Genomic DNA, 27,911 nt, shown 5'->3' with positions numbered 1-27,911 from the left:
TCCTACTTAATATTTATTGTTATTTTAATTGGTTGCTCTCTTTTATTATGTCTTCTACATAGTTATTATTAGGGTATATGAAGGCTGTTTTGTATAATTTTTTATCCTATTTTCTAAATTCTTTTATTGTTTGAATTACTTTTATCATTGATTCTCTAGAATTTTCCAGGTATGTTGGCACATCATCTACAAATAGTTATTTTACTTCTGTAAGAATTTGTATGCTTTTAATTGATTTATCTAATTGTATTAGCTGATATCTCTAATATGTAGTAGTAGTAGTAGTAAGGATAGTAGTAATAGATATTGGGCATTTTTGCTTTGTTAGGGGAAACAAACATTTTTGTTTTGTTAGGGGAAACAAGAAAACAATAGGCCAATATTATTTGTAAATAATTTTCTTTGTTTTGTTAGGGGAAACAAGCATTTTTGCTTTGTTTGTTAGGGGAAATGCCTCTGGTGTTGCTTCAATAGGATACTGGTTTCAGAACTATGGTGTGTGTGTATGTGTGTGTGTGTGTGTGTGTGTGTGTGTGTGTGTGTGTATTTATGTAAGAAATACATAATTCTTGAATATTTTTGTCATGATTGGGTATTGAATTTTGTCAAAGCATTTTCCAATATTCCTGAAGATTATCATAGTTTTTTTTTCCTCCTCCTTCATCTATTAGCATGGTACATTATATTAATAGGTTTCCTAATATTGAATCAATCTTATGGAATAAATTTAATTTGGTCATCTTATTTTATTATATGATGTTAGATTCTATTTGCTAATATTTGATATAGTATACTTTTGCATTGTTATTTACAAATAATATTGGCCTATTGTTTTCTTGCATTGTGTGGTTTTTTTGCACTATTTTTATTCAAGTTTTGCTATCAGTTTTGGTATCAGACTTGCCTCATGAAAAAGAATTATGAAGCATTTTTTGTTTTCAGTGCTTTGCAATAATTTAGGGAGGCTTGGGACTGCTAGAAGTTTTTATATGATTATTGTATGAAACCATGTTGAATGGTGCCTTTCAATGGGTTAGTTTCCTGATCACTTTGTCTACTTTATTTTTTCAGAAATTAGTCTCTCTAAGCTTTCTATCTTGAATGGGGTCAATTTTGGTAATCTGTATTTCCTTAGAAAATTATTTGTTGCATCTGGATTTTCAAATACATTTTTATAGAGATTTGTAAATTAGTTTCTTAGGAATTTTAAGTATTTCTTCTATTTCAATGGTTATTCCTTCCTTGTCATTTACTATTTTATAAATTTTACTTTATCTCTATTTTTTCTTGATTAGGTTAGCTAGTGGTTTATCTATTTTTTAAATTGATTAAAAATCAGTTAAATTTTAATTGATTAAAAATCTAGACCTAGGTCTAGGTCTATGGCTTTTTTTTTTATTTTTTTTATTTATTTATTTATTTATTTATTTATTTATTTATTTTTTAATATATGAAATTTACTGTCAAATTGGTTTCCATACAACACCCAGTGCTCATCCCAAAAGGTGCCCTCCTCAATACCCATCACCCACCCTGCCCTCCCTCCCACCCCCCATCAACCCTCAGTTTGTTCTCAGTTTTTAACAGTCTCTTATGCTTTGGCTCTCTCCCACTCTAACCTCTTTTTTTTTTTTTTTTTTTTCCTTCCCCTCCCCCATGGGTTTCTGTTATGTTTCTCAGGATCCACATAAGAGTGAAACCATATGGTATCTGTCTTTCTCTATATGGCTTATTTCACTTAGCATCACACTCTCCAGTTCCATCCATGTTGCTACAAAAGGCCATATTTCATTTTTTCTCATTGCCACGTAGTATTCCATTGTGTATATAAACCACAATTTCTTTATCCATTCATCAGTTGATGGACATTTAGGCTCTTTCCATAATTTGGCTATTGTTGAGAGTGCTGCTATAAACATTGGGGTACAAGTGCCCCTATGCATCAGTACTCCTGTATCCCTTGGATAAATTCCTAGCAGTGCTATTGCTGGGTCATAGGGCAGGTCTATTTTTAATTTTCTGAGGAACCTCCACACTGCTTTCCAGAGCGGCTGCACCAATTTGCATTCCCACCAACAGTGCAAGAGGGTTCCCGTTTCTCCACATCCTCTCCAGCATCTATAGTCTCCTGATTTCTTCATTTTGGCCACTCTGACTGGCGTGAGGTGGTATCTGAGTGTGGTTTTGATTTGTATTTCCCTGATAAGGAGCGACGTTGAACATCTTTTCATGTGCCTGTTGGCCATCCGGATGTCTTCTTTAGAGAAGTGTCTATTCATGTTTTCTGCCCATTTCTTCACTGGGTTATTTGTTTTTCGGGTGTGGAGTTTGATGAGCTCTTTATAGATTTTGGATACTAGCCCTTTGTCCGATGTGTCATTTGCAAATATCTTTTCCCATTCCGTTGGTTGCCTTTTAGTTTTGTTGGTTGTTTCCTTTGCTGTGCAGAAGCTTTTTATCTTCATAAGGTCCCAGTAATTCACTTTTGCTTTTAATTCCCTTGCTATGGCTTTTTTTTTAAAGTAATGTACCTTATTAATCTCTTCTTTTAATTTTACATTTCCTTCTTCCTGCTTTCTTTTGTTTTCTTTTGTACTTTTTCTAATTTTGTTGTTGAACTAGGAATTTGTTGACTTTTATATTTTTATTGATAAATACTGTATTCTTAGTGTAGAACTATGAACTTAGTACTGTGAGTTTTCCTGTGGTTTTTATTTTAAATATAACCCATAGATTATGATATGTAGAGATTTTGTTTTTATTTGTTAGAAATGTAATTTGCATGGTTTCCTTCTTTTGCCCAGGTGGAAGTGCTTTTTGTTTTTTTATTTTTTAAAATAATTTCTAGTCTTATTGCACATCAATCTAACATGCTATTTATAACACATATACTTCATGGAACTCACTGATGTTTTCTTGGTGCTCTAATATATGATCAATACAAACTAGATGTGTTCTGTATTACAAAGGTAAAGTGTTTGAGATATATTCATAAAAAGTCACCCTCATTGCTTATGTTCATTAGGTCTTCTTTATTCTTATTTATTACCCTCCTCAACATTTGATCTGTGTTTTAATGAGAATGGTTTATTAAAGTCTACTAATTATTAGTACACTTCTTTCTGTGTCTCCTTGTATCTCTTATATTTGCTTCATAAAAATGGTTGCTTATTATTTGGTGTGTAAATACTCATAGTAAATATGACTGGTAATGTTATATTTACTATGATTGTTGTTTTTAGCATTAAATTTTACTCTTTTTGTTATATTTAATGCAAAATAGCCCTCACTGCTTTCTTCTTGCTCCATTTTTCTAGGATATTTTTTGTCCATCCCTTTAGTTTTAGTCTTTTAGAATCACTTGGTTTTAGGTATGATTTTTATGTACCACACTGAGTTGTAATTGTGTTTTACTTTCTGAACCAAATTGAAGTCTTTCTTTTAATAGATGATTTAATCCCATCACATTTATTGATATAACTAAAATGTTCCATTTCAATTCTTAAATTATTTTATAATTATGTGTATTGTGTATTTACTATGTTTCTTTGTCTACCTTTAAGGGTACTCTTTGGAGTTTTACTTTTAAATTTAGACAGGTGTGTATTTTGTTCTAGCGCGTACCTGTGTACTTTTTATTATCTGGCTTGTAAACATTTTTTTTAAGATTTTATTTTTCAGTAGTCTCTACACCCAACGTGGGGCTCAAACTCACAATTCTGAGATCAAGAGTCATATGCTCTTCCAACTGAGCCAGCCAGGCATCCCTGGTTTGTCAAGATTTTAATGGTATCCTGTAGCACCTACCTATTGCCTGAACAATAGTCATTGACATTGAGCTTACTTTAGTTTTCTTTTTCCCTCTCCTTTTCCCTCCGTTTAAAAAGTGCATTAGTTCTGTTTGTCTCAATGTATAACATTTATACATTAATTTTCCACCCTTGTCCCTACCCTTGTAGGATGTAGAGATGAAAACTAATATAATCTACGTTTTTATTTATTCATATTCTTACCATCAGTCTTAGTGCTGAAGTACTCTTAGTCCTCTCTTGGTTGGATTACACTTACCTGCTAATAGATTTCTTGAGGGCTAATATCGTATAGAATTCCCTAAGTTCTTGTATGTGTAAAACTGCTTATCTATAACCTTAATAATTAAAGCACATCTTGACTAGATATAGACTTTTGGTCCACCTTTTCTTTTACTAAGTTTTAGGAAAATGATTTCTTTGCTGTGCATGCTGTTTTTGAGAATTCTGATGGTGATATAATTCTTTTTTTTTCCTTCTAAATATGTAGACCTTGAGATTTTTATATCTTTGAAGTTGGATAGTTTTAATAGGCTAATTAATTAACTATTGCTGTGAAACAAATTACTTTAAGAGCTTAGTGACTTAGGGGCACCTGGCTGGCTTAGGAGATCATGTCACTCTTGATCTTGGGGTTGTGAGTTCAAGCCCCACATTGGGTGTAGAGAGTCCTTAAATAAAGACACTTGAAAAATATGTTTTAAAAGAAGAACTCTGTGGCTTAAAAGCAACAGAAATAATTATTAACGCAAAGTTTCTATGAGTCATAAGCTTGGGAGCATCTTTGTTGGTGGTCTGGTTTGAGGTTGTAGTAAAGCTGTTGGCTGGGACTATAATTATCTGAAGGGTTGAGTTGCATCTGCTTTTAAGATGACACACACATACTGCCCAGCTGGTGCTCAATTCTCCATGTGACCTTCTCCATAGAGCTGTTGTTGTCCTTATGCCATGATGATTGGCTTTCTTTAGACTAAGTGATATAAGAGAGCAAAATGGAAGCTGCAACATCTTTTAGGAGCTAGCCTTGGTATTTTAGTTGTTTTGGGTGAGTGGCTAACTTGGTCCCTCTTACACCAGTCTTGTTGGAAACAGAAGTCTCTTGACCATTATTTCTTTCATAGTTTTTATGATTCATGCTGTATTTTTTCTTTTCATGGTACTTCAATTATGTATATGTTTGGCATTTTAGGGTGTAGAATCTATTATTTTACGCTAAAGAACATTGATATTTTATCAGTGAGCTTGGCTGAACTCAAACTCTAAACTTTGTCTTCCTATAGTGGACAGTAACTCAAATCTCTGTTCAGTTTAGACTTTTAACTGGCTGCTTAGAGTCATCCCATACTTGCATAGATTAGAGGTCAGCTAGATATTTGAACAGATTTATATGGAGAATTTTGGGTTTTCCTTCTCTGGATCTCATTTCTGGACTTTCTCCATTCATTTTATACCTCCTGTAATTATTCTGAGCTCTTTTTCAAATTCTGTCAATTAATAAACTCCAGGCTTTTATCCAAGTTTTTAGTTACCCTCTTTCAGTTTCTCCTTTCTTTTGGTCACTCTCCATTTCCTTCAACTATTTTGTCTAGAGTTAATATTACATAGGAGGATTTGTTTCAATGAAAGTTTTATGACACTATTTTAAAAAAGTTTCTGCTACATCTGTTTTAGTGAGGCCTTCCCTAATTTTGCTATCTGAAAATTGCAGAACCAGCCATCCCCTCCTGGTGCTTCGTTTTTGTTCACAACTCTTATCATCAGTTGATATGGAATGCATTCTAACATTTGTTTTCTGGTTTCTCCAACTAAAATGTAAGCTCTTAGAAAGCAGATGTATTTCTCTCTTGTTCAGTGCTATTTCTTCACTTCCTAGAACAGATCAGTTTAGTGGTTAATAAATATTTCTGTATGCATGAATGAATCAATGCATTAATTTATTTCTTTTTCTATATCCTTGTTTAGTGCCCGAAAGGCCGTGGATGAGGAAGAGGAAGCAGTTGAAGAACGTCGGAATATGCGAAATATTTGGGTGACTGGCAGAAAAGGTTTAACTGAAAGGGAAGCAGCAGCCCTTATAGTAGAAGAAGCCAAAAGGATTCTGCAGCAGGATTTAGCTGAAATGGGAGTGCAATGGAATCCATATTCCCTTTTAAATTCTAATACACACTCATTGACCAGCAGTGAGCCAGAAGTAAAGGAACAGAAACTTACACCCCAAACTAAGAGATCTTGTAAAAGATTAATATCAAAGAAAAAAAGTAGCTCAGTGTTTAATGATTCTTTTGCTAAGCATTCACCAACTACAGTGCAAGATTTAGTTAAATGTGGAGAGAATAGAAATTCCTTTTATTACAAGTTACGGAATGGGAATCAAGAATCCCAAGTACATTCCATTTCCAGAGCAAGAAAACGGGCTTCTTTGAACAGAAGTAAAGAAAAGCTAGTAACCTCTCTGAATGAGGGGAAAAAAGGCACTAAGAATGTTGTTCAAACTCTCTTATTTGAGAAAACAAAAAAAGAATCTTTGAGTTTCAGTTCAGAAAAGATGAGTACTGCCTCTCGATCTTGGAAACGTGGTAAGCATCTAACACAATCCAGAGATAGTAGCCCTGTGAAAGACACTGGGATGTATAGAATTGATTTACAGGAACAAGCTATGTCTAATCCTGTTTATTGTGAAGACTCAATTACCTTAGATGAGAAGAATATGGAATTTAGAAGTCCAGAGCCGTTTGCTAAAAATGTATCTTACTGTGCTGAGGGAAAATATAGCAAAGCATCATTCTCATCACAAACAGAACAAAGTTCAAAGAACAAAACAAAAACTAACAATATTCTTGTGGAACATTTTATCACAGAATCCCAGAGTAAAAAAGTGACTTGTCATCCCACTAGTACAGTTAGTGAAAACGGAAGAGCACTAGCTTTTGTTGAGTCAGAAAAAATAAACAAAGTACTGATGATACAAAGTGATTCAAAAACCCAGAATGTTTATGTAAAACACCATGACACCCATTCAATTAACCAGTGTGCAGAAAAACAGTCTGATAAACAAACAAACACTTATACCAAACAGAAAAAAATATTAGAGAGACAAATGCCCTGTGAGACAGGCAGTAGTTATATGAATAAAGACTCAAATGGTATTATCAAGTGTGGAATTATGAAGTTTAATGGTGAGGAAAATAAATCAAATAATTTTCAGGTATCAGGAGATAATATAAACAGCACTGAGATACTCAGTAGAATACATCCCCCAACTGGAGCATTTGGTAAATCAGGAGGCCAGCATGAGGATTTTCTAAATCCCTCTAAAATACAAGAAAAAACGGAAGTTTATGCAGCAAACAAAACTAAAAATAATTGCGTTTCTGACTTAGGTTTAGTTCTTTGTGAATTTGAAGATAGTTTGTACCTGGATACTCAGTCAGAGAAAATTATACAACAGATGGCAACTGAAAATGCCAAACAAGAAGGAGCAAAGGATGCCAACCTGGCAACAGAGACAATGCCGAAGAGTTTAGACAAACAGAGCTCGGTGATCTCTTTTCAGAATGAGATTCATATTACTTTTCCTGGTGAACGACATTGTCCAGGAGTGACAAATATAGATCATTTGGAGGATAAGACTGTAGATACTGTGAAACAAAGCACCGATTCACATGGAGTTGATGTCCTGACTCCAGAAAGCTCAATTTTTCATTCTCCAATACTCTTGAGGGAAAATGGCCCTTGTTTTAAAAGGAATGAACTTTCTGTCACTGACTCTCAATTAAATAGTTTTCTTCAAGGTTATCAAACACAAGAAGCTTTGAAACCAGTTATACTACCGCCTCCCACTGGTGTAGAAGTAGAATGTCTGCCAGCTCCTGAAACAAGTTTGAATTTGAGTGATAGCTTACTATTTGACAGTTTCAGTGAAGATTACCTAGTGAAAGAACAACCACCTGATACACAAGCAAAAGAACCGCTTTCTTCTGAACTAATGTCAAACTGTTTCAGTCATTCTCTGTGTCTACAACCAGAGGGCCAACTTAGAAAATCAAATATAAATGAGAATCAAGATAATCAGCAACAGTTGACTTGTTTCAGTGAGGAGTCTCTTATATTTTCAGAGTTGGATTCTGCTCAGATGGTTGAAGCTTTGGACAATGTAGATATATTTCCTGTCCAGGAAAAACATAATACCTCAGTGTCTCTTACAGCATTAGAACTAAGTGATCCAGGAACTGTCAATAATGATTATTCACAAAGAGAAATAATTGGAAGAGATAAAGATGAAAAGTCTAAAAAATCCAAATTAACTGAGATAGGGCAAAATAAATCACTCCTATGGTCAGGGGCATCGTTTGATTTAAGTCCAGGACTGCAAAGAATTTTAGATGAAGTGTCCAGTCCTCTAGAAAATGAAAAGCAAAAATTAGCCACTACAAACTTGTCTAGTTTAAAAGGGGAAAATATGGAGTTAAATGGCAAACAAGTGATTTCAAATTTGGAGCCAAATCAAGTTCCGGGAATTTCATTTTTCCCTAATGTTGAAATAAAGAGCAAGATTGGAGCACTGGAGAACGGTGCCCATCATGGTAAAACCTCATCCCTCTTGCCTTGGAAAGAGAGCTGTATAGTTGATGATAACGGACTCATTCCTCCTACACCCATCCCAGCATCTGCTTCTAAGCTAGTGGTTCCAAGTATTCTTGGAACATCTTCTGTAAAACTCCAGAAAATGCATAGTGTTTTACAGCTTGGTAAAAGTTACTCATTTGGCTCATCTTCAGCTATTAAAAACCAAGATTTAAGTTCAGAGAGTAGAGATGGTTTAAAAAAGGATAGACCTATTAGAGACACAAGTTTTTCACTGCAGTTGTCACAGGATGGATCGCAGTTAACTGCAGCCTCATGCAGCCCAGAAAGCTTGGCCATAATTGATGTAGCAAGTGACCAAATTCTCTTTCAAACATTCATTAAGGAGTGGCAGTGCAAAAAGAGATTTTCCATCTCACTGGCTTGTGAAAAGATCAGTAATTTGAGGTCTTCTAAAAATGCTGCTATTGGTGGTAGGCTTAAGCAAGGTAAGAATTTTTTCTTTAATTTTTCATATTTTCATGTTTATATGTAAAATAGTGAATTGGGATGAATGTACTAAATTTATTCCAATTTAATTAAAATTTCTTCTATATGGGTTTACCTGTAGAACAGCTTATTGTTCAGTGCAACTAGATTAATAATAGTTGCCATCTGGTATAAGTGATGGGCGACTCCAGGGTGTCAGAACTGAGCACTGAGAAAAAAGGTCAAGCTGGGATACTGAAATAATGCAGACCTCTAAGGCACTACTTATTACTGTGGCCCTGATCCGCTGTTATAGCTCTGGTCTAATCAGGCCTGTGTCTGCCTCTTTTCTTCAAAAGCCAGAAATCCCTAAACAGCCTTGCCACAGTAGCTCCCCACACTAGGTGGTCCAAAGGGAGTTCTATAGCAGTCTTGTCTCTCAGGACATGGACATAGTACCCAAGCTTATTGCTGCTGCAGCCATCCCAGTTGTTGTGGCTGGTACATGGGCCAGAACTGGGATAGTTTTTGGCAGCTTGATCATTGGGTGTATCAGGAACCTGGCTCTCAAACAGCAGCATTTCTTCAGTTCTATTCTGGGTTTTGCCATGTGTCAGGCCATGGTGCTAATTGTTGCCTTTCTTATTCTTTTCACTTTACGAGGCTTCATGGAGGTCATCTACCTGTCTCTGCTGCTTCAACTCCAGCCCATATCTGGTGCTGTAGTGTGCTAAGCTTTACCATTAAACGCAATGTTTCTTTTAAAAAATCATATAAATATGTATATTTAATACATAATATAATATTTTATATAATATATAAATGTTAGAATATAATTTTGTAAAAACAAATATATTTTGAATATGGATCACCATTTTTGGTATCTCATTTTTTATTAATCATCAGTGCTTATGAATTATTTTCTATTAATTAATTAAAATAATTAATTTGTATTATATAATCTACTTAGATAATCACAAAAGTACATAGAAAATTGGCACTATATTTTTAACAATGTATGTTAACTATATTTTTCAATACTTACCTCAAGTAGACTTATAACCTTTACTGATATTCATGAATTCTATACCAAAATGTTGATCCCAAATCCTCACAGAGTCCTTCCACATTTTAAGAGAATTGAACCAAATAATGCCATGCATGTATATTCCTGTCTTACTTCATGACAGTAAGGATTCTGTATCTTGGGGAATAGCTGTAGTCAGCTTGTCGACCTGCTGTGGAAATCAAAGATTTGATCAGATTTCTTAAATCTCTGTATTTATGAATGAATTTGTTCATAAAAGTTTGAGTATTTGTCTGATCTTCAATTCATGGAACACATGTTTTTCTTTTTAATTTTTTTATTTGAGTATAATTGACAGTCAATGTTATATTAGTTTTAGGTGTACAACATAATGATATGAGAAGTTTATACATTATACCATGTTCACCATGAGTATAGCTACCATCTGTCCCCATACATTGCTATTACAATATCATTGACTATATATATTCTTCATGCTGTGCCTTTTATTCCCATGACTTATTCATTACATAACTAGAAGCCTGTATCTCCCATTCTCTTTAGCCATTTTGCCCAACCCCCCACCTCCCCTTCCTTCTAGTAACCATCAGTTTGTTCTCTGTATTTATAGGTCTGATTCTGCTTGTTTGTTTATTCATTTATGTGTTTTTGTTTTAGATTCTATTTATGAAATCATATGGTATTTGCCTTTCTCAGTCTGACTTATTTCACTTAGTGTAATACCCTGTAGGTCCATCCATGTTTCAAACGGCAAGTTCTCATCCCTTTTTATGGCACCATAATATTTCATTGTATATGTATACCACATCTTCCTATTCATTTGTCTGTAGATGAACACTTAGGTCATGGAGCAAATGTGTTAATGACAAGTTTTATATATGTTTTGTGTTGACTAGTACTTTCCATTTTTCATTCAACAAATATAAAATTGAGCACATTCTTTGAGCGGGTAGAGGGGTAAAATTGTTCACTTAAATTTAACAACTGTGTGCCAGTTATTAGACTGGTTCTTGACCTGTATTTGTAAAGTTGGAGATCCATTATTTCAGAAAAAATGTTGACTCTGGATACAAAATTATACCTGATTCTTCACCAAGAAGTAAGATACTTGATTTTTTTGGAGTTTCTTAGTGTTAAGAATTTCTGAGTTCAGGAGTGCCTACGTTGGCTCAGTTGAGTGTCTGACTTCGGCTCAGGTCATGATCTCACACCTCATGGGTTTGAGCCCTGTGTTGGGCTCTGTGCTGACGTCTCAGAGCCTGGAGCCCGCTGCAGATTCTGTGTCTCTGTCTCTCTCTCTCAAAAATAAACATTAAAAAAAGAAAAAAAGAATTGCTGAGTTCACTACAAAATTTTTATAGTATACCAGTGGTCTTTATTTGTTTCAGTTATAGCAATTCAAAATGTAGCTTTAAAAAATTTAGTTAATACCCACTTTAGTTATTATTATGGATATATTTTAAGATATCTTTGATAAATTTTTCAAAGTGACAGTTATCTTAATTGATGGGAAGCCTAGAAAGATCTTACATATACCTTAAAAAGACCATCCAAATAATGCATATTATGGGGATCTGGAAATTTTGCCAATCAAATAGTTTTTTTTTTATCATTATCATTGTTTTAACATTCAGTTTAATGGCTTTATTTTGAGATTTTTAACTATTTCACTTTTGATTTATTTAGTCAGCCTACCTCAGGAAACCCCTATTAGAGATGATGGAGTTCCTGTTAAAGGTTGTGATGACATCTTGGTGGTTGGTTTGGCAGTGTGCTGGGGTGGAAGAGATGCCTATTATTTTTCACTGCAGAAGGAACAAAAGCATCCTGGTAAGTAATCACTATTTGATTAAGTCACCATATAATTTTTAAGATAATCTCTATTAGGATAGTGGCTTTTTTGTTGAGAATAATTTCCTGATGTTTTCCTAGAATTTATTTTTAGGATTAAAAAAATGAGGAGGGGGGGAAGTGGCACATGTGTACATTATTTCATATATTCATTAGAATGAATGTCTTAAGTACTATTCTTACTCCCCTCTACCTATCACGTAGGCTACTAATACTATCTTTTCTTCTTGGAGGTAGTGGAGTGGAGCCTTAGGGACTCCCTGGATATCTTAGGGGATTGCTCTGAAGATTGGATCATACCAGTTTCTTTTCAGACTTTTTTCCTGTCATTGACTGTGTCTGGAACTTATCTAGTGACACTGATGAGCTGAACATATACAATAGTTGAATCATACAGCCTTTGTAGAAACCTTTGGAATAGAGAGGATATGATCTAGAAATACCTTGTGATCTGATTACAGTTGCTGCATTACATACCTGACATAATTGGTTTTAGACAGGAGCAAAATTAATAAGTAAGCATTTTAAAGAATGCCATATAATGTATGTGTTCCTGAGTAAGCATGAAATTTTTTTCAGTTGTTTTGAGGGAAAATGTGTTATGTTGAGTACTTTTTTTTTTTTTTTAAGATGTAACACTATACGTTCATACTAAACCTTTTTAAAGGAGTTCATTTAAAATTCATTTCAAAACACCCTTTTCTGTCTTTAACTCCTTATTCTGGGAAATGTAAATTTATTTTTAGAAATATTCATATTTAGAATTGTCTCCCACCTAATTAAATAGAACAATATAAATTACATAGCATAAGCCTTAATTTTTAGAATATGAAGCTTCGTGCTTGCTTCGGCAGCATACACACTAGAATATGAAGCACTTCATCTATATGATCAACATAACCTGAATAAGGTCATGCTGAGTTATTGGTTACATGGAAGTAAACCCTTAGATTTCTGAGTCTTTTTTCAGTCTTTTTATTAAAGATTGCTGCTTCAAATGAATGCATGTAATTTTTGCCTTAAGCCTTTTTGTTTGTTTGTTTTTTAAAGAAATTAGTTCCAGTTTGGTCCCACCTTCTCTGGATCCAAGCCTGACTGTGAAAGACAGAATGTGGTATCTTCTGTCTTGCTTTCAAGACGAATCCGATAAAGAACGTTCTATTATCATCTATGACTTCATCCAGAGCTATAAAATTCTTCTTCTGTCTTGTGGTATCTCCTTGGAACAAAGTTATGAAGATCCTAAGGTTTCATGTCTTATTTAATTTTTACTATACTTAAAAAAACTTTTTTAATGTGTAGTGTTAATTCTTAAATGACTTGGTATTTATTTAACTCCAACAATGAAGCTTACATTTTTCAGAGTAGTCATTCCTTTATCCAGTAATCTCATCCACCCAGAACAGAATGTTAGGCACCAAAATACCTCTATGTAGATAAAAACAGTGATTCCACAAATTCTAAGCACTAAAATTAATATCTTTCCTCAGAGATTTAAAAAAATTTTATTTTGGTTATGTTTTAAGTTTTCTGTCTCATAGTAAATTAGAAATGAAGTGAGAACTGTCAGATTTAAATATATGGTAGCAGGTTGTTTCAGATGTCCATGAGTATAGAGGCAGAAAATAGGAAAAATGTGTAGATAATAAGCCATCTGAAAGGACAACATTTAGGGCCATTTAGCATAGGGACAAATCACCTTATTAGCCCCTGTGAACTTTGCTTATAATAATAGCAAAGCATGATATGCTTTTCATAATGATGACTCTGAGTTATCAAGGAAAGGGTAACTTACATTATTGTAACATAAACAGTATAATGCATTTTCATAAGACATTTATTTACAGTATCATAGCTTTCAAAGGAATATCATTTTCCCCCTATTGATACTGAATACATGAGGTATGTAGAATATTAATTTTGAATTGATATATGATACTACTTGGTTGTTATTAGCAATATAATCAATAATAGGATAAATCAATAGGATAAATTTCTTAGTTTCTTTAGCTTTTTTAGGGAAAGATTTTCAAAGGCAATATCAAATAAACTGAAGATACTGGCCTTTTCTGCAGTTCAGGCTGGGCTTGGTTTACATGTGATAAATTCCATGTAGTTTTTAAACTGACATTTACTGGATATAAAAAGTTGTCACTTAATTTTGATCTTCCAGAGTCCAAAAGGAGAATATGGGTAATATGAGCTTCTCATTAAAACTACTGTAGCATCTCAGATTTATTGTAGTACTTTTTACATAAACTATTTGAAAGATTGCACAATCAGTTTTGTCAGTCACAACACTTTTGATGTAAGAAGATAATTAATTTTAAAAAGCTCACTTTTATAAGAAACATTTGCCAACTTTTACATCAAACTACCGTATTTGATATTCTCCAAAAGGTTTCTGTTCACCAGTTTCTAATGTGGATGGCAGGATATGAAATGTCTCCCAGCTTTGCAGGCTTACCAGGTTCCAAAAGTAAGAGTTGTGTCAGCAATATATGGCTTCACCCTTTCAGGTATCTGACATAATCAAACTAAAAGACAATATCATTTCTTGCTTGGAGCGGCTTTTAAGATGTTAATATTGGATTTTCCTCCTTACAAAGCCCATTTATTCATTTACTTAGCCATAACTACTATTTTTCCTTCAATGCTTTAACCTTTATGTTACAATTCCTAAGGGCCTGATGGGGCAGGATGTGCCTTCACCCCTTTTGGAATAGTTACAGTTTCTTGCTTAGGAATCATTCATTTCCAGCCCTTATACCCGTAGTCCTGGTCCTGTGACCCCTATTATCAGCTAAGAGGAAAAAAGTTGAGGTGATGTGGGAAAGAAAGTATGTTAGCACCTTCCCCCCGCCCCCCACCTTAGTTCCTCAGATCCAAACAGACAAATATATCCAGTGGGGACTCCTTTAGCCCCACTCATGTTCATGTTGAGTGTGAGCATATACTCACATACCATGAAGGCATAAAAGCCATCTCTTCCTGCCTTTCTCTTCCCCCATTTACGACAACCAATGTTTTAATTGCCTATTTCAGTTCTCTATCAAACTAGTACTGAGGAGGATATCTCTTTGCCCATTGTTGAACATTATGGGCTGTAAAGTGTGTTCTTTAGTCTGAAGAAATAACAGTCAGCCATTCAAACTGGTGCAATTTCTTCTTCTGTTCTTTTAATAGTACCCAGAGCATTTGCCCCTACAATCAGGTAAGCAAAGCACAGTCCAGAGTCAATGTCTGTTCCTATTGGACCCATTTGTAGCCCTCCAAGGCTACTAGCATTAATTTCACCTGCCAGCTATATTCATGACCTTCCTAACAGGGAATCTGCTAAATAACCATCTGCAGTCTTGATCCCTCTTGTTGGCAGATAGAATAGTTTGTTTTGGCACTCTGTGCCTCAGAGGGTGCAAGAGGAATATGTCTAGATTCAGCCCATCTCTGCATTGCTGCAGTGAACCAGGCCCACTCATTTCACAGATCCAGGTGTCCATCTTCCAGGGTCATACAGGGACATTGGCTTGATGATTCTAGTCACCTTCCTAGCCTAGAAGGGAATTCTTCTGAAAGGCATTAATGTGTCCTATTTTGATGCACCCCTTCAAATTTCTATAAGGACTGTGTCCCAGAAGAGGACCCTTCTTTAGTAGGCCATGTGTCCATTGCCTTCCTGACTGACATTCTGGCAAAGTTATTGGGCATTATTTATGAGCCAGTGAAAACCCAAACAGAGCTTTTCCCTAGCTCTGTTCAATTCTTTCATCACTGCTAGGAAAACAACATGAAATTCAGCACACCAGGATGATCTTTTCTATCTTCTTTAATTAGAATGATGGCCTTCCAAAGCAGGATATTGTCCATTCACTTCAGAACTGCCATCCACAAACCTAGCAGCTCTTTATCAGTCAGTCAAGGACTGTTTCTAGAGCACTGTCCAAGTGACAATGGAATCCAGCAGCTTCTCCTCACACAATTCCAGAGTCAAGCCTAGGAGAAAAGAGGCTCCCTGCTCTTGAGTATCTCTTCTTTTCATTCCCCAGGCAGCAGGATCCTGTATAAACTGTTTCCATTTTATTATGGAACTCTACTGGGCACTGCCATCTCCATTAGAGCAGTTCTCAGATATCACCCAACACTTTGTGGGTATTTCAGGTTTCAGGATTGTATTATATCCTTTAGTAATAGAAATAGCATCAATTAATAATGTCAGATAAGAAGGCAATAAATACCCTCAAATGGAAATTCTCTTGTTTAAAGTCCCAGTAGTCATTGTCATGAGATGCTCACAAGCTCTGCCATTAGCCCCAGTCTCCACATAGGGCGATTGCACAGTTTGTCTTTACCAGCACTTGAGCTTTATTCCACACTGTGCGGGATTAGACAATCTTGCTGGTTCGCACTGAGCGTGTCTATTTAACATTGCTTGAAGAGTGAATTTAGATGCCTTCTGTTTTACAATACTAATTATGGGACATGTTCCCCTGTTTGACATAATGTCCATTCCCAAAATGCAATCAGGTAAGGATCCAACCACCTCATCTAAAGCCATTTCAAACATACCAGTTCTCCTACAGACTTTTTCCTTAATTCCATCAACCCTTACATTTCTAATCATAATCTCCATTAGGACTTCATCAAAAGGCTTTGGTTTTACAAAACTAGGTAGGGAAAGTGTTCCCCAACTAGGCATAACAACTCATTACCATAAAATATTCAGGTAAAGGAGATACAACTTCTTCACATAATTAAACATTCCAATTTACATAAGCCTATCAACGATTACATTTTTACATTTCTCTTAATCTAATTGTAGCCCAAATCAGGGCTTTACCAATGGGTTTTGGTACCAGAGTTCCTGGATCTTCCATCAAAGAGTTCTGGAAACTTCTCTTTTCCACCTCCTGACAGTTTTACCTACGCTTGTCCTAAAGGCTTTGAGTCCTGAGGGACGGGTTGAACCAAGGTACCCTGGCCCTTTTATTAACTTGATTAATCTGCCTAACCACTGGTCAGGTTTCTCATTGTACCTTTTGCCTTCAAGCTTTTAAAATTTCTCCAAATTATGGTGAATAGAACAGTCTTGTTTGAGGCCCTTTAATGTTGGGGGACTAACGGAGGGGGGGTTGCTTTGACCCACCCAACCTTTGGTGGTGCTTTATTAAAACCTTTTATTTAATCCATCATTACCCATTTTATTCATCACATTTCTTAATAACCATCTAAAGATTTCCAGCCTTCTGGGGTGAGTCCTGTAACTCTCCCCTTTCTGTTTCCTCTTTCTCTTGCTCCTGTCAATATTTGCTTTATTCCCCTTATTTGTTAATAACCTTTTAAAATTTTCCACCCTGTTGGGAAGTCTCTTGACTCTGGCCCTGCCTCTTCTCATTCTCTTGTTAATAAATCTCAAGTTTTTATTATCATCTCTAAGGCCTATGAGAGGAAGTGAGGTGGTAATTTTGACAAGGCTTCCCAAACTGTCCCTCAGTTTTGCAACAGTACAGTTATATGGTTAAAGGTCCCCCTTAAACCAAAGCATTTACTGTGACCTGGATAATGTACTGATTTCAGTGGGTAAATATCCCAGTTATCATAAAGCAGTCCCATATGGCTTGCATATGAAGAATATCAGCTCCTTTATCTGGGGTGTTCCACTTGGCACTTATAAGAGAAAAGGGACAGTCTCCCTCTCAGGGTAAACAGACCTTACAGTGGCTTTTATCCTGTGTACCAGGCCAGCTGTTTCCTTGGCAACAACCTCGCAGGTATCTGGATCACATACACTCAACTATTATTATACTATAGTGAGCTGTGGGGTCTTGCATCAACCCTCTGCCTTTTGTTCTGCAGCATCCAAGACCAGACCCTCCTCCTAAATTACTCTCCTAATCCATTTTAGTAAAGGTTCCTCAAGAGGCTGATGATAGTAGGTAGGGTGCCTGGGTGGCCCAGTTGGTTAAGTGTTTGACTTCAATTTAGGCCATGATCTCGTGGTTTGTGAGTTCAAACCCTGCAAAGGGCTCTGCACTGACAGTGCTGAACCTGCTTGGATTCTCTCTCTCTGTCTCTCTCTCTCTCCCCCTTTCTCTCCCTCTCTCTTCTTCTCTCTTCCTCTCTCTCTCTCTGCCCCTCCCCCACTCACTCTGTCTCTCAAAATAAATAAATAAACTTAAAAAAAAAAAGACTGATTATACTGATCCGCAAAGGGAAACAGCTTCTTCACACTGTATCCCCTAGTTTTGGTAGTTTGTAGGTATTGCCCTCCTACATTGATTACCTTAACGATGACCAGAGGTCTTAGGGCTACTTTGTGTTGCCCCTGTACAGATGACTTTGAGGCTACTGGCTAGAGCTCAGACTGACCCAAATCTGAACTTGGTTTATCATCAGGGCGAGACCCAGCACTTTACTTTTATTTAGCTATTACAGATAACAGTAACCAGGAGATTGTATGTTTAGTGTGATTATTATTTTTTATTTCCTTATATATCTAATGAGCCAACTCCTTGGGGGTTAGGTCTACCATTTCTAAATTGCATTGGTAGATTTTACCTTTAGTAACTATAGTGTAACTGCAGTTTCACATCATGGGTCACTAGGTAGCATCCAGCGATCAAAGGATCATAATCTCCACCCTTTTATCTTTTCTCTTCATAAACCATATGTTTCTGTGAGCCAGGCCCTTCTAGCAAGTTCTGCTTCTCTGACACCAAAAAAAACAAAAAAAAACAAAAAAATGTTCTGAGACCAATTCTTTTTTTTAATTTTTTTTTAATGTTTACTGATTTTTGAGAGAGCAAGCAGGAGAGGAAGACACAGAATCCAAAGCAGGCTCTAGGCTCTGAGCTGTCAGAAGAGCCCAATGCAGGGCTTGAACTCACAAACTGAAAGATCATGACCTGAGCCGAAGTCAGAGGCTTAACAGACTGAGTCACCCAAACGCCCCTACTGAGACCAGTTCTGATGTGTTTGTAGGGTTTTCCCCCACACCATCAAGCAATGCTGGAAACACCAGCTGGGTATTCTACAACTCAATTCTGACAGTATCTACCTGGAAATAGCATCAAATTCCACAGGTTAAGGGTCAGTGCCACAGACTGCCCACTATTTTGAGGCCAGTTGCAAGCCCAAATTAACACATATGCTCCTGACCAACTGACTACAGACTGGAGATTCCAAGGACCCCCCTTTCCGAGGACATCTGGCAAGGACTTCAGGTGCCAGTTGTAAATCCAGGTTGTTACCTGTAGTCTGACCAACTGGCTGTAAATGAGAGGTTCCTGTGACCTCCACCCTCTTCAGATTCAATAAATTAAGTACAGTGACTCACAAAACTCAGGGAAACATTTAGTTACATTTATCAGTTTATTATAAAAGGATATGATAAATGATACAGATGAACATCCGGACGGAAGAGAGATGCAGAGTAAGGTATGTGGGAAGGGAAAGGAAGCTTCCATCCTCTGTCCGAGCACACCACACTCGCCAACACCTCCATGTTCCACAACTTCCAAGCTCTCCAAATCCTGTCATTTGGGGATTTTATGGAGCCTTCATTACATAGGCACGATTGATTAAATCATTAGCCATTGGCCTTCCAGGCGCCTCCCAGCTGGTCAGGGGTGAGACTGAAAGTACTCACCCTCCAATCACAGAGTTGTTTCCTCTGGCAGCCAGCTCCCATCCTTAGGTAACCTAGGGGCATTCCGAAAGTCACCTCATTAACATAACAAGAGACACCTTCATCTCATAGTTAAGGAAATGTCAAAGGTTTTAGAAGTTCTGTCCTAGAAATGAGACAGAGACCGATTTTAAATTTCTTATTATAATTCACAGTATCACACTCCCCTATCAAACTACATTCTTAAGCTACAGAAGAAGTAAATGAGTCAGGTAGTAATTGTCAGAATTATGAATAGGGCTTATATTTCCTAATTCTAATTTAGTTTTGATCTGCTAGATCACATAGCATTAGAAAATACAAGTCTAGTCTCATAGGAGAGCTAAAAATAGCAGTCATGATTTGTTGGATGGTCCTAGTGACAGGCCCTCATCCTGAGGGGAAAGCCCCCAGAGGCTTTCTAAAACTTTGAGTATGAAGTTTTAATGGTAAAACATTTATGTCTCACTTCTTATGATGTTGAAAGAATTTTTAAAAACCTAAAACTGTATAGGCCTATCTTTACTAGAGTAGCTTAGCCAAAATCAACCCTTAGTGGAGAAGAGCCTGTCTACATTTTCAGAAACAAAGTTTTAATTATCTGAAGGGTGCTAAGATTTCAAGCCTATTTCAGAACTATATCAGCAGGAGCTGTATCATCAATGTAGTGATGAAAAGTTGTAAGTTTTCCTTCTTTGAAAATTGCTCGAATTAGTACCAAAAATGAGTCCTGGGACAATTTATAATTATCCTTTCCTCCTCTTCTAGAAAGGCCACTGAATTGGTATTACATGAAAATGAGTGAGATTAGAAATGAGCATTTTCCCCTTTTGATTTAAGTGCGCACAAATGTCTTTGAACCCTCTCAGGTGGCATGCTGGTTACTAGATCCAGATTCTAAGGAGCCAACTCTTCACAGCATAGTTTCCAGTTTTCTTCCTCATGAGCTTCCACTCCTCGAAGGGATAGAGACTGGCCAAGGAGTTCAGAGTCTGGGGCTGAATGTCAACACTGAACATTCTGGGAGATACAGAGCCTCGATGGAGTCGATTCTCATCTTCAACGCTATGAATCAACTCAATTCTTTGTTGAAGAAGGAAAACCTTCAAGGTTAAAACGATGTTGCTGGCATTTTTGTGCTATTACAGACTGGTGTTGGTTTTATATTTAGACACTTTATCACAGGTCTTTATCACTCTTTATCACACTTTTTTTAAACTTTATTTATTTGAGAGAGAGACAGCAAGGAGGAAGGGCAGAGAGAGAGAGGGGAAGAGAGAGAATCCCAAGCAGGCTCTGTGCTGTCAGCACAGCTGCCACCATGGGGGGCTCCCTCTCACAAATCCTTGAAATCACGACCTAGTTGTTTTCAAGAGCCAGAGGCTTAAAGGACTAAGCCACCCAGGCATCCCTCTTTATCACTTTTAATGCAAATTCTATGTCTGGATTGTCCAGCACAGGGGTCAACAAACTTTCCTTAAAAGGTGAGACATTAAATATTTTTACTTTTCAGGATGTTAATAAGTATTGCATAAGATACAAGGTATTGTGGTCAAATAATTTCAGACTTTCAGTTAATACAAAATTAAATAGTCTTTGCTTCAGGGCTTCTCAGAGCCTTTACTAAATTAACAGGCATCATGAATGTCCAAAAGCAGTATATAAATGCTGGAACTCCCAATACAGTGTCTCTCAACTGTACTCTTTTCATAGAGTATCTTTGACACTAATATTCCAGAAAGCATACTGGAAAAAAATGATGTAGAATGACTACTCTGTTGAGAAGCATCAGTAGATAGAAAAATACTCTGATTCTTACTTTAGAAAACTTTTTCTTTACTCTTTGGTAAGAGCATTGGCTTCTTTGGTAAGAAGCATCCATTTTTAGTTCTTTGTGCAAATGTGCATATCATGGAACCAGGAACATTGGAAATAATTTCAGGAGATTAACTCTTTCTAGTCAGTTTAGCAAATAAGTTTGGCTCTCTTGCTCTTGCCAAGGGTAGAAACAAAAACATTATCTTGGGAGAAATGCAGTTTATTATAATATAGACTATTCACAAGATTGCCAGTTTTTCTGCCCTCTGTGTAGACAAAGATAGTGGTCTAGTGCTGAAGTAGAAAAGTGGGAAGTACTTTTATGCCTTTCATTGTTGGCCTGAGAGTGCTGCTTTGGAGACTGGATCTTGAAGAATTGCTTGGGTAGCACCTCTGAATTTGCCTAGAAAAATTCCATGTGTTTTTAGGTGATGATGCTAATCCAATCGTTTAGCTGGTGAATTAATGTCTTAGTTTTCTTGTTTTTTCTTCCAGATGTTTTCTGTAAAGTGGAAATGCCCTCTCAGTACTGCTTGGCCTTGTTAGAACTAAATGGAATTGGATTTAGTACTGCAGAGTGTGAAAGTCAGAAACACATAATGCAAGCCAAGCTGGATGCCATTGAGACTCAGGCCTATCAACTAGCTGGGCACAGTTTTTCCTTCACCAGTTCAGATGATATTGCTGAGGTTGTATCATGGGAATGCAGAATTTTAGAGTTAAAAATGATGTGTGTGTTTGTGTATGTGTGTGTATTTCCTAAATGTGTTTGCCTAAATGACAAAGATCAATTTTAAAAATTTTAGTCCAGCACAGAACTTTGGAAATAGAGTATTCTAGTGTCTAATTTATAAATTATGTCTGTATTTATGAGTTTGGAAGGTAGTAAAGAAACCTAGAATGTATGCTCCATGAGATTTACCTAGAACAGAGGAGGCTCAGTAAATATTTATTAAACAAAAGATCTATAGTGATGTTACATAACAGTGTAGTTGTTTCTCCATGAAGTTAGACATTTCATGAAGTCTCACTCCTTCCTTCCCCCCAATTTTTTTTTGGAGAACAAAATTAGATATTTTTCTCAGTTGTTAATGAAAAAGGGTATTTTGTGACTATTTGCTTTTTTTAAACCTACGTAAGATTTTTATAAACTTACATACGTTTTGACAGAGTTTATCCTTTTTTTTTATTTTCAAAGTTTGACATTCTATTCTTTTGTCTCCTCACACTCTGCAAAGGGTGGTTGGGGTGTTGTAGAGGGGTTACAAGTACAGGGTGGGTGCTTATACTCGATAGCATTGAGGTTCAGGTGTCTTACAGATGCAATTCAGTAATACAGCATATTGTAAAGATCACAGGCTTTCAAGCCAGTCTTCTTGAATTTGAATCCTGTCTCCTCCACTTAGTAATTAACTCTGAACCTTGGGCCAATACATTAACTCTTTATATCTCAATTTCTACATCAGTAAAATGGGTTATGATAGAAATACCTCACAGATTTGTTGTGAGGAGTAAATGATGAAAGTAAAACACTTAGAATAGTGCTCATCTCATAGTAAATATTCAATAAATGTTATATATACTCATATAAATGCCCCCTTTTTAAGCCACAGGGTTATGTTTTTAAAATAAGAGGAATTTTGTTTCTCCTAACCACAGGGTACATTTGTATTGAATTAGTGGTGCCTTTTTTTGTTTATTTTTTAAATTTTTTTCTTTTGAGTTTTTTTTTAATGTTTATTTATTTTTGAGAGAGAGAGACAGAGACAAAGCATGAGCAGGGGAAGGGCAGAGAGAGAGGGAGACACAGAATCTGGCTGTCAGCACAGAGCCTGATACAGGGCTCAAACTCATGAGCTATGAGATCATGACATGAGCCAAAGTTGGCTGCCCAATGGACTGAGCCACCCAGGCACCCCTCTTTTGAGTTCTTTAGCTTAGAACTCCCAAACTGACTGCACATAAAATTACATAGAAGACTTATCAAAAACATAGGATCTCTGGATTTCAGCATAAGTAGGCTTGGGGCAAAGACAGGAATCTGTGCCCTTGTGATTCAGATGGGTACTAAGGCCATAGGCCTAGACTAAACTCTAGGCCAGAATAAAAGACCTTTGATGTTAATGGCTTGTTCTTAGGTCTTCATGTTAAAATGGAAATTATATTTAAGGTAATCTGACAGTTTCACACATTGACTGTTTAATCCTTAGTGATCTGAAGTTGAATCTTTGACCTGGGAAGGATATTACTAATCATCTAGAGCTGCACTGTCCAATACAGGAGCCACTAGCCACTTGTGGCTATTTATATTTAATTTGATTAAAATTAAATAAAATATATTAATTCAGTTCCTTACTTGTGCTAGACACGTTTCAAATGTTCTATAGCCACATGTGGCAAGTGACTATCGTAATGGGGAATGCAAATATAGAACATTTTCATTATTGCAAAAAAGTTCTTTTGGATGGCACTGGTGTAGAGTGGGGATCAGCAAACTACGTCTTGTGGGCTAGATCTGGTCTGCCACCTGTTTTTGTAAATAAAATTTTATTGGAGCACAGCCACACCTGTTGTTCATTTACTTATTGTCTTTGGCTGCTTTTGGTCTATAATGGCACAATTGGCTGAAAATATCTGTTATCTGGCCCATTTTTGGAAATGGTTGTTGATTCCTAGTCTAGAGGGAAGCATGGGTTAGAGGAAAGAAAAAGGACTTTGGAGTCAGAAGACTATGGGTTCTAATTCTTAATTTTTCTGCTTTTTGGCCATGTAATGTTAAGCAAGTTTCTCCAACTGTGTAAACTTTTCAAATGTGTCACAGAATTGTTACATATATTACATGTGATGATACGTGTTAAAGCATCTAGCATAATGGCCGACACAAAGTAAGTCCTCAATAAATAGTAGTGCCTCTTGCTCTCATCTAGTTCAACTACCTCATTTCACAGATATATTCATTGAGACGTGGAGAGGTAATTTATGAAGTTTCCGCACTCAATTCTGAGGGTTTCACCAAAAACAGAAATGCAAGATAAAGAACCTTTAAAAACGTAACTTGAGATCTTTGAATTGTTTTAATTATGGTAGGTCTTTCCTCCTGGAATTGTTGATTTATTGTTACTTTAAATTAAAAAAAAAAAAATCCCTGCTCTGTATAGGCCTAGTTTCTTCAGTGGGTGCTTATGAGCCACTCTAGCTATCATTATTGCTACGTTGGGTTAGCCACCTTCTCCTGACTTTTGTGCCCAAGGATTCTGAGTCTAGCCTTATGGTGGTGGAAGTAGATGACTTTTTGGATCCCTTTCTACCTTAGTGTTCTCTGATTTTTGTGATCATATGATAGCCACAGAGCCTCCCATATTGACCCTCTATGAGGCCTAAATGGTTGAGTAGCCATGTTGGTTACCACATCAAGGGGTATTTAGGAGAGTTCACAGTTGTCAGAGCAATTGCTAGTCTCAATGTCAATAGCTTATTTATCACTTGTTCAGCACAGAGTATACATTCCCGTGTTCTTGACTGTTTAAAAGCCTGGCATTGGTATTAATCTGATAGTGCCTAAATTAGGGTATAGACATACTTGACGTACAGATTTTTATTGCCATTATTTATTAAATGTGATAATTTAAGATGTTATAAGAAAATCTCCGAAGCCATAGTGAATTATATAGATTTTCTTAAATAACTTTAAAAAATGTTTGTGAATGTCAATGCTTGGGATTTAATTCTTGACTAAAGAAGCATTAATTTCTTGCAGGTTTTATTTTTGGAATTAAAATTGCCACCAAATGGAGAGAGAAAAAATCAAGGCAGCAAGAAGACTTTGGGTTCTACTAGAAGAGTGAATGACAATGGACGCAAGCTAAGGCTGGGAAAACAGCTCAGCACCAGTAAGGTGCTCTATGGGGCAGTCACAGGGCAGAAATTGAATTACTTTTAGCATTTTAGTGTCTTGAAAGAATGCTGATGAAAGCAAGATCCAGCATAGCCCAATATTTGAACTTATCCAGATAAAAACAAATTGGTTTGTGGTTCAACTGCCTGCAAAAACTGGAGACATTCCATCATGGAAAATCTGGACCATAATCTGATTTAGCAGTTGTGTCCTTCCTATCATTAAGACAGTATAATGGTTTATAAACTTAGATCTGTAGACATTATTTAGTCATTGACATCCACTACTCTTGGACTTCTAGTGTAACATAATTTATATAGTTATAGGTATATGAACAAAGGTGCGGAAGAATTAAAAAAGAAAAAAAGTCCAGCCATTACAAATAAAATAGTTTAGGGGCAATTTTAGGGCAAAATAGTAAGTTTTCCATGAACTTCTTTTAAGAATCTAGTCTACTAAGTTCTTTTTTTTTTTTAAGTTTACTTATTTGTTTTGAGAGAGAGAGTGAATGTGAGAGGGGCAGAGAGGGGGAAAGAGAATTGATCCAAAGCAGTCTCCACGCTGTCAGAGCAGAACCCACTGCAGGGTTGGAACTCATGAACCGTGAGATCATGACGTGAGCCAAAACCAAGAGTCGGATAACCAACTGAGCCACCCAGAGACCCCTCTACTCTGCTAATTTCAAAGTAAAAGTACAAATCACAATCCATGGAAACTTTATGCTTAAGAGAGAAGAGAAAAGGCTTAATTTTACAGTTTTGCTGAACAAATTTTCAATGGAATAATAAGGGGTAGGAAATACAGCCACAACAGCCAAGGAAAAAGAAGTCCCCAGTTGCCATTCTGTAGAATTTTGACCCTAATATCATTAACTATGACTAACCTGCCCTAGGGAAGTTTCCACTGTTTCATTCTGTAACAAAACTTTTTGTTTTATCTCACTGGCCCTCTAACCTTCCAAGTTCCTATTTCTTAGCAGTTTACCAAAATTCTGTAGCATGGAAAATTCACAGTTTTGAAGATAAACGTCTTCTAACTTTCTTGACATGGAAACCATGAAAGTATTAGGGCAAAAGGAAAAAAAAAACAAAACATAAGAAACTTCCAATCACATGAAGAATAGAGAAGGAAAATACAGAGAAAAGATTCTTGGGGTGGGGCGAGGGAAGGCAGTTCTAATACCTTGCTAAGTTGACATCTCATTGATTTTATTTTTAAGGTAGATCTAAATTGATATTACTCAGCATTGACATATTTGCATTTTATTTATTTATTTTTTCAACGTTTTTTATTTATTTTTGGGACAGAGAGAGACAGAGCATGAACGGGGGAGGGTCAGAGAGAGAGGGAGACACAGAATCGGAAACAGGCTCCAGGCTCCGAGCCATCAGCCCAGAGCCTGATGCAGGGCTCGAACTCACGGACCACGAGATCGTGACCTGGCTGAAGTCGGACGCTTAACCGACTGCGCCACCCAGGCGCCCCCATATTTGCATTTTATAATCTATAGTTGTTATAGTTTTATCACAGTGATTGTCAAAAAAACCCCAAACAGTTAATTTTGAGTTGTAGATACAGGAGTTAACAAAATTAATTTTGAGATTTAAGAAAGTCTAGTTTGCTATGGAATTTGGACAAGAATCTGATCTTACCTTTTTATATTTCTTTGGCAGGATGTTTTAAATAAATTAAAGGCATTGCATCCTTTACCAGGCTTGATATTAGAGTGGAGAAGAATCACTAATGCTATTACCAAAGTGGTCTTTCCTCTGCAGCGGGAAAAGCGTCTAAATCCTTTTCTTGGAATGGAAAGAATCTATCCTATATCACAATCACACACTGCTACAGGTAATGAGAAATCTTAATTGTAGATAATAGCCAATTTTGAAAGAAAAACTTTTCATATATAATATTTGCTTATGATGACCAAGGAATTCAAGTGTTGATTATTAGATACTGTGAAGTTTCATAAACATTTATGAAACACATACTACACCAAAGCATGGATGGATACTAGCTACAGAGATGAGATTTAGTATGATAGAGTTCCTACTTTCAAGTACTATATAGAGTAACTGGGATGTCTGAGGCTGTGCTTTGGATTAATATTTATTTGAGCCAGTGATCTTATCTAATTTCAGTCCTAGCCCTCTCCTGAACCTCTTAAGATTCTCTCCAAGTTGAATCTAAATAGTGCTGTGGAACATCTGTATAATAAATGAGTGTCTTATTTTACTGAATCAGAAAAGAGCTGTGGAGTACTTTGAGTGTCTTGTATGACTCTTGGGATAGGTAAGGAAAAAAGCATTCTTAGGCTAAGCCATACAAAACTAAATATTTGCCAACTGCAAAGTGCATTTGAAGAAAGGGCAGGATTAATTCTTTCATTGGGGAGATAGTTTAGGTTGGTGGTATAGAATTGGACTTTAATATCTAATTTTTACATATTTTGAATTCTGGTGCTGTGAATCTTTAGACAAGGTAGCTTGGTGCCCACGTGTCCTCATGTGTAAAACACAGTGTTAATAGTCTACTTCACCAGGTCATTCTGAGGATTAAGTAGGTTAATACATTTAAAGTGTTTAGTTCATGGCACTTTGTGCATGGCTAGTTATCAGTTGTTGCTGTTATTACAGATGGAGGCACCATGAGGAGCTGCTCTTCTCTTCGCTTGCTTATTCTCTGTTCTAAATAAAGTCTTTTCCCTTCTCCCCTATTTAGCTAACATCTGCCTTCATCCTAGCCATTTCTTGCCCTATTGGTATTTAAATTTCA

At 36.3% G+C, this 27,911-nt stretch overlaps 1 protein-coding gene and 1 pseudogene across 2 annotated transcripts in view; both read left to right on the top strand.

Moving 5' to 3' along the window:
• POLQ (DNA polymerase theta) overlaps nt 1-27,911 on the top strand; it is a 121,905-nt gene that overhangs the window by 61,677 nt on the left and 32,317 nt on the right. The window contains exons 18-24 of one of the 2 annotated variants that reach the window (XM_078453056.2): nt 5,772-8,881; nt 11,596-11,739; nt 12,811-13,007; nt 20,293-20,533; nt 21,737-21,930; nt 24,999-25,136; nt 26,810-26,984. In XM_078453056.2, the coding sequence (XP_078309182.2) occupies nt 5,772-8,881; nt 11,596-11,739; nt 12,811-13,007; nt 20,293-20,533; nt 21,737-21,930; nt 24,999-25,136; nt 26,810-26,984 (4,199 nt within the window). Of the gene's footprint in view, nt 1-5,771; nt 8,882-11,595; nt 11,740-12,810; nt 13,008-20,292; nt 20,534-21,736; nt 21,931-24,998; nt 25,137-26,809; nt 26,985-27,911 lie in introns of those variants that run through there. The other variant, XM_078453057.2, reaches the window with a different exon arrangement.
• On the top strand, nt 8,888-9,660 carry LOC132683659 (ATP synthase F(0) complex subunit C1, mitochondrial pseudogene; annotated as a pseudogene).

Source organism: Panthera onca, chromosome C2 (assembly GCF_046562875.1).
Source record: "Panthera onca isolate mPanOnc1 chromosome C2, mPanOnc1 haplotype 2, whole genome shotgun sequence".
Lineage (NCBI taxonomy): Eukaryota > Metazoa > Chordata > Mammalia > Carnivora > Felidae > Panthera > Panthera onca.
This window is presented reverse-complemented; position numbering and strand designations above follow the sequence as displayed.